This window comes from Cyprinodon variegatus, unplaced genomic scaffold (assembly GCF_000732505.1).
Source record: "Cyprinodon variegatus isolate N-32 unplaced genomic scaffold, C_variegatus-1.0 Scaffold2472, whole genome shotgun sequence".
Classification (NCBI taxonomy): Eukaryota; Metazoa; Chordata; class Actinopteri; order Cyprinodontiformes; family Cyprinodontidae; genus Cyprinodon; species Cyprinodon variegatus.
In genome coordinates, this window is record NW_015152925.1 from 8,652 (window position 1) to 15,602 (window position 6,951).

Here is a 6,951-nt window from a genome sequence, read left to right on the forward strand (position 1 = left end):
CGTCTGGCTCTATCGTCTGGCTCTATCGTCTGGCTCTATCGTCTGGCTCTATCGTCTGACTCTATCGTCTCGCTCTGTCATCTCGCTCTGTCATCTGACTCTATCGTCTGACTCTATCGTCTGGCTCTATCGTCTGACTCTGACTTCTGACTCTGTCGTCTGGCTCTATCGTCCGGCTCTATCGTCTGGCTCTGTCGTCTGGCTCTGTCGTCTGACTCTATCGTCTGGCTCTGTCGTCTGACTCTATCGTCTGACTCTGTCGTCTGGCTCTGTCGTCTGACTCTGTCGTCTGACTCTGTCGTCTGGCTCTGTCGTCCGACTCTATCGTCCGGCTCTATCGTCCGGCTCTATCGTCCGGCTCTATCGTCCGACTCTATCGTCTGACTCTATCGTCTGGCTCTATCGTCCGGCTCTATCGTCCGGCTCTGTCGTCTGGCTCTGACGTCTGGCTCTATCATCTCGCTCTATCGTCTTGTTCTGATGTCTGGCCCTGGCATTTGACGCTAGTGTCTGACTCTAGCTTTTGGTTCTAGCATATAGTTCTAGCAACTGACTAGCGTCTTACTCTACTGTCTGAGTCTAATGTCTGACTGTTTTGTTTTTACTTTCCAACCAAACGTCTCCTCTGCTGCTGCTGCCTCCCCTTACGACGTCTCAGCACCTCTGCAGGTAAGAAACTGATCCCTCAGCTTTTCCTTGTCTCTGTGGAGACACTTTTCCGTGTTTGAGTCACTATGGAAAGATGTGTAGCAAGTTTGAGGTAGAGAGAAGCAGGATGAGCAGTGTGTAACATCCTGCAGCACGCCAACAGCGAGGACGCCTTGCCGGATGACAGGCTCTCGCTGGAAGGCGGCATCAGCAGCAGCGACCTGGGTGAGTTGGATTGTGGCAGTCTTCTCCAGGAGGAGGGTTTCCCCAGCATGGGGAGCTCAGCAGAGAGGCTGGGGTGCAGCAAAGAAGAGGTGGAGGAGGAGACGAGGCAGCTGGATGAGTTCCTCCTAGAGGACAAGCAGGTAGAGGACTTTGCCAGCTCCGTGCTGGATGCCATCTCCTGCTGGCACTACACTGTCCAGGCCTTCCTTTCCTCTGCGGGGACGGTGAGGCTTTCGCTGACGGCCTGTCCTCATTGCCCCCAGCTCCGCATTCCCTGCTCTATAGTGCTCTAAATGGGCCGGCGCCATAACCGCTGCATGTTCAGATGTGATGCTAACCTCAGGAAGCTAGCGCTCCGAAGCAGGGAGAGTCTCCCTGTAGCAACGTGGGCAAACCAGCACTTCTGTTCACGGACCTGAAGGCAGATCAGATCCCGGCTGAGGATGAATCACAGGTTTCTCTACAGAAGGACCTGAAAACGTTTCCATGCCGGATCTCAGATCTGACCTTCATGTCCATGAGTAGAACCACCACGGTGTTTGTTTACAAACCAAGACTGGAAGTCCGGCTAGCTTCCTCTGTTGACCTGAAAGTGTCCCCTGTATGGCTGTAGGTAGAGAAGAAATGTGTTCTGGGACAGGAAGCGGTCTCACCTGGACTAGCAGGTACTGCTTAGCGGGCCTTCGGCAGACAGTCCGAGACTCGGAACGTCCATTAAAGGAGTCAGACCTGGGTCTGTGACTCGTCTCTCATTTTAGAGACCTGGCCTTAGGATACAGACAGACCCCACCTTGGACTAGTCCCTCCCAGTTTTAAAGCTTGAGCTCTTCTATCAAACACTAGAACCTGGTTGGACTTTCCTCTCTGACTGCCCTTGGTCCGGCTCCGTAATGTTCTAGATTTCCCAGGACCTGGACTTGTTCTGCAGAAATTTTAGATCTAGACCTGCTTCTCACAGCCTCCAGATTTTAGTTCCCCAGTGGATCCGGACTTTCCCATTTGGCAGTTCAGAAATAGATCAACTAGAAATGCATCTTCCTCTTGAAGGAGCTGCTGGTCAGATGTTAGAAGAGCTGGGGTTGTTATGGAAACGTTAGCGGTTGTCTGTGCTGGTTACACTGGAGTTTGGAGTTTTCCTACAAACTGGTCCCTTAGATGAAGAAGGTCATCTCTAGAGACCGACCCATGGAGCCGATCAGTGTCCAGATCCACGGTGAACAGACCAGGAATGGGGACATTCTTATTAGGACTGAATACATGAAGCCAAGTTGATTATAGCTTCCAGTCTTGGTGGTAGACTAACTGGACGCCCAGAGCCACACCATAAAACTCAGCTTCCCCAGCTTTGGACCTTCTTAGATAAACGTCTAAAGGTTTGCTGCTCCTTTCTCCTTGCTTTTTCTCTTTATGTTTGATGCTGTGTGCAAAGCTGAGATGCTGCTTTCTGTCCGTCATAAAGAGCCACTTCATGCAGCAGAGCAGTGCTTCCCAAAGCTTTCTAATCAACCCTTTGATTTCAGAGAAAGTTTTCATGCCTCCAACTAATCATTTTGAGTGTTGATCAAACAAAAGGTCAGCTGCTGTAAATTAAACTAAATCGCCTTTAAGTAACTAAACTACATGTTTATTTGACTTTGAATTAAAATCATTTAATAAGCTGATGTATTTTGAACATTTAGAGAGCATTTAGCTGATCCAACATCTGACCCGGTGATGTTTCTGTTCTCTGAAGGTGGCAGAGAGAGGAGGCTTCATCTCCAGCACAGAAAACGGACAGTACTCTGCAGACGAACAGAACAGAGCAGAACCAGCACCTGAGCAGGTACCAGTAAAGCCTGATCAACTGATTTCTTTAGTTTTTTAGCAGATGAGGAAAAAGGAGACTTGGAACCTTAACAGGTCAGTGACCCAACCATCCTCTGAGAGACTCGATCACTGATCTGTGAGGGTTTGTTCATATGGCAGAAGCTTAGTGGGTCTGCTAAACATTTTGGTACCACTGATGTACGGTTCGGTACCAGCTTCAGGAAACGATCCTCTTCTGGTCTTCAGCTGTTAGTTCAAATGTTTTGACTCATATCTTCTCCTTTACAGCCGCCAACAGATACGTTGCCTGAAGAGAAGCTCTTGAAAGAAGCAGAACAGTCCTCTGATCTTTCCGTTGTCCCTGAGGTCCCTCAGATGTCTGAACATCCAAACGCTGATGAAGATCCAGAACACATTGACCTGCCCTCCTCTTCTGACGCCAAGACTCTGAGCAGTGGTGAATCTTCTGAGGAAGATGAGGGTGAAGTGGGAGAAGAGTCCACTTCTCCCAGTATTCTACCATCCTCGGTTCTGGACAAGGCCAGCGCCATCGCTCAGCACTGCTCCAGCAGCATCAGGAGAGGCAGCCTGGCCCAGGATGATGGCTGGTCTGTAGGATGTCCGTCTCCTCGGTTACCCAGCAGATCTGGCAGCATGCTCAGCCTCAGGTCCGAGTCGGCCAACAGATCGTTCCGGCTCAACAGCGACTTGTATGATCCTCTGGAACCTCTGGGTGGAACAGACTTGAGTCTGGTGTCCCCCCGAGATGACGGTATCTTGGATCAAGACCGAAGCATTCGGCGAAGACGGGATTCCACCCTGTCCAAGCAGGACCTGCTGCTGATTGGCAAAATCAAAAATTACTATGAGAACGCTGGGAACCAGGACGCGGCGTTTAGCCTGCGGCGCAGGGAGAGTCTGACATACATCCCCTCAGGGTTGGTCCGCAGCTCCGTCAGCCGCTTTAACAGCATACCGCGAGATGAAGCCATCCAGTCCAGCTCTGCCTCAGTCCATCCTCAGGGTCCGGACCACGTCCCCACAGGTCCTGGACCCGCCACAAATACAGAGACCACAGACCACATGGTTTCTGGTCAGCCTGAGAAGTCTGATCCGTTCAGAGAGAAGTTTGAAGAACATCCCAGACGCAGTGATGACAATCTGCCAGGAGAAGAGTTAAGATCTTCTTCTGAAATGATTAAGATCTTGCAGGCAAAGGAGGGACAGATATCCAGGTCTCAAATCGAAGACCGGGAGTCTAACCGGTCCAGGGACATAGAAAAACCCTCCAGACCCGCTAGCATCAGCAGGAGCTGTGACCCGGAGTGGGGAGTGTCTGCTCTGAGCGGCGTCGAGGACTCCACTAGTCCCCCAAGGACCAACAGTCGGACCCTGAGGTATTTTGGAGAAGAAACTGTGACCCTCAGAGCCACAGCTCCTCGGGTGGTGCAGCTGAGAGCAGAGGCTACTGGGAAAGAACTGGCAGAGGATTCGGACCAAATGGACGAGCTGGACAGGGCAGAGAGTAAAGTCCGTCTTCTGGCGCGTCGGTACAGCCAGCGGATCAGATCTGCCAGTCCTGTGGGTCGGCAGGGAGGTAAGGCCGGTCTTTGCAACAAGAAGAGTCTGGCCTGTGTGTTTGAGGAGAAGGAGAGTTCAGGTAAGCCCCTGCTGTCACCACGGTTTAAGATATTCCTTTATTAGAATAGACGGGAGGCACAGCTTAGCCCCCCCATCATCCAGGTGCCACAACTCCAACCGTGGCCTTTAGAGTCCAACTCAGTCCATGTAGGTACAAGGACAGCCCAGCAGGCGGGGCCAGAGACCTAAAGGAGAACACTGCAGCTAGCTTAGCTTAGCCTAGCTTAGCTTAGCCTGCGGGAAGCAGGAGTATGATGCTAGTAGCAATGCCACAGATAAATGTGTTCCCTCTCTAGAAGGTGCAGGTCTAGGAAGACGTTTGGTGTCTTATCAGAATGAACGTCTAGCTGCACGGTGCTGACCCAGAGTTACCTGAAGGTGGCGCCATGGAGGACAGGAGGCATCTGATGATGGTCCTAATGATGGACACACACAATAATTTGGTCCAAAGGGAAAATGGACTGCAGTGGCCACTGTTCTACCCTTAGAGGGCAGCACTGAGGCAAATACCCAGAATCTCACATATCAGACCCGGCTGATCTGAACAGAAATAGATTTTAGAGCAGATTCAGTGATTTGAAGCTGAAATATTTCCTCTCAGGCCTTAAACTCTAATAACAATCTCTCACTACGTTAACCTGGATGTTTTCTTCTTTAGCCTGTTTGAAGGAAACCAAACTGTTTCTCTCTTCCAGGTGTTTTTCTTTCAAAGATGCTAGAATATAAAAGTTAACCTTCGGTTCCTCCTGATGGACTCTCTGTTTTCTGCAGGTAAACCCAACCTGACTCTGCCGCCGGTTTCTAAAAGCCAGTCCGCCGGCCTGCCTCTGAGCCCAGTGGACCCGTCCCCAGGGGCCGTGTCTCCAGGTCGGCCCTCCTCCCGCAGCCCCCTCAGCCCCCCTGCCCCCACCGAGGGCTTCAGCTGGCCAGATGTTCGGGAGCTTCGCTCCAGATACTCCAACGGTGGCCGGTCACTGAAGAATCCGATGAGTCGCAGCTCCACCGTCACGGAGAACATGCTGGACGGGGGTCTCAGGAGGCATTCCAGCGGCTCCTCCAGTCATCTCCACTCCGATCCCAGTGGATGGTCCTCACGTAGGCCTCCAGGCAGCCAGGAGGAGCGCCCCAATCGGCTCCAGAGAGCCAATTCTCTGGATCCTCGGCTGAATTTGCACCAGACGGGGGAGCTGCAGAGGCTTCAGAGACAGGCCAGCCCGGACATGGAGGAGGGTTACTACATCGCAGCCGAGAGGCCGCTCACCGACGACCCGGAGCACAAGATCATCATCATGGAGAAGCTTCCAGAAGCTGGAAAAACAGCCTCTGAATCCGAAGGGGAGGATGACGGCAGATACGTCCAGATACGCTCGCCCACCAGCAGGGAGAAGATCTCCATCATGGCCGTCCTCGACCGCTGCCGCGCCTACCAGGAGTCTGACGAGTACAAGCAAAGGGGCGACACCAAGAGGAGTCCTCATGAGTCCACCAAGACCACCGCAGCATCACTGGACCTGGATGAGTCCCAGAAGACCAGATCAGACCTTGGACAGAGGAACATGGTGAAAAACCTGAGGGAACGTTTTCAGAGCCAGAGCTAAAGAACCGGAAGATTCTGAGAAGGTCTGACTTTAGACTGAGGTCCACAAACCCACAGAAGATGCCAACCCGACAAACCAAACAATGCCGCTGCGCCGCTGCGGGTCGATGAGGGCTGCTGTTCGGACCTGAGCCTCCTTCTGGTTCTCCTAAAAAACCCGACAGAACCAGGAGGGAACCACCAACATTTACCACAGAAGGGAACGGTTCCCATCATTACACCGTCAAAGGACGCATTACCATAGCAACACCATCAACGCTGTTCAGAATGCACCTCTGCTTTGACATCCATGGAAACTAATTTATTGCTGGCTTCCTGAAAAACTCAGTGAGGTTCTGTTTCCAGATGTGGCGTCCCTCAGGGCGCAGGGACTCCCCTTATGATGGAGGTTCAGGTGGAGAGTTGACCTCCAGGTTGACCTCGCTGTGACGGCTCCTGAAGCGGCTGAAACTCACTGGTTTCTCTGCCTGATCTGCTTCAGGACCAGATGGTTCTGATCTGGAGGAAAGTCAGCCCTCAGCATGATGCTTCCACCGCTGTGCCATAACTGACCCTGAGAAAGCCTTTCTCCACGGACAGGGAGCGCTTCATTGATGAGAGGCTCAGTCTGGATATGATGAAGATGCTTATGATGATGAGGATGGAGAGAACTGATCTGATGATTTAACTAAAAACACAACAAATACTTAAAAAATATGAAATCTATTTAATAAAGATAAATTATTGCTCTTTTTTAGCATGCTACCTGTAATCTAATCTTTTTATTAAACATCCAGAATAATTTAACCTTTTCTGCCTTTTTCTGATTTATTTATGCGAAGAAGTTTTTCCTGATGAGCAGGAAATTAATACGCAAGGAGCCAGGTACCTACCGAGGGCCACGAGTCCCCCATTAACACGCAGGGAGCCAGGAACCCACCGAGGGCCACGAGTCACCCTTTAATACGCAGGGAGCCAGGTACCTACCGAGGGCCACGAGTCCCCCATTAACACGCAGGGAGCCAGGAACCCACCGAGGGCCACGAGTCACCCTT

The 6,951-nt window shown here is 51.6% G+C and overlaps 1 protein-coding gene across 1 annotated transcript in view; it reads left to right on the forward strand.

Moving 5' to 3' along the window:
- Positions 1-5,919, forward strand: part of LOC107080896 (pleckstrin homology domain-containing family G member 3-like) — a gene marked incomplete at its 5' end in the record, with an annotated part of 14,177 nt that extends 8,258 nt beyond the window's left edge. Inside the window, 5 exons of the mRNA XM_015369108.1 lie at positions 659-669; positions 801-1,013; positions 2,606-2,695; positions 2,968-4,339; positions 5,092-5,919. Coding sequence (XP_015224594.1) covers positions 659-669; positions 801-1,013; positions 2,606-2,695; positions 2,968-4,339; positions 5,092-5,918 — 2,513 coding nt within the window. The remainder of the gene's footprint in view (positions 1-658; positions 670-800; positions 1,014-2,605; positions 2,696-2,967; positions 4,340-5,091) is intronic.
- Positions 5,920-6,951: the final 1,032 nt, after the last annotated feature.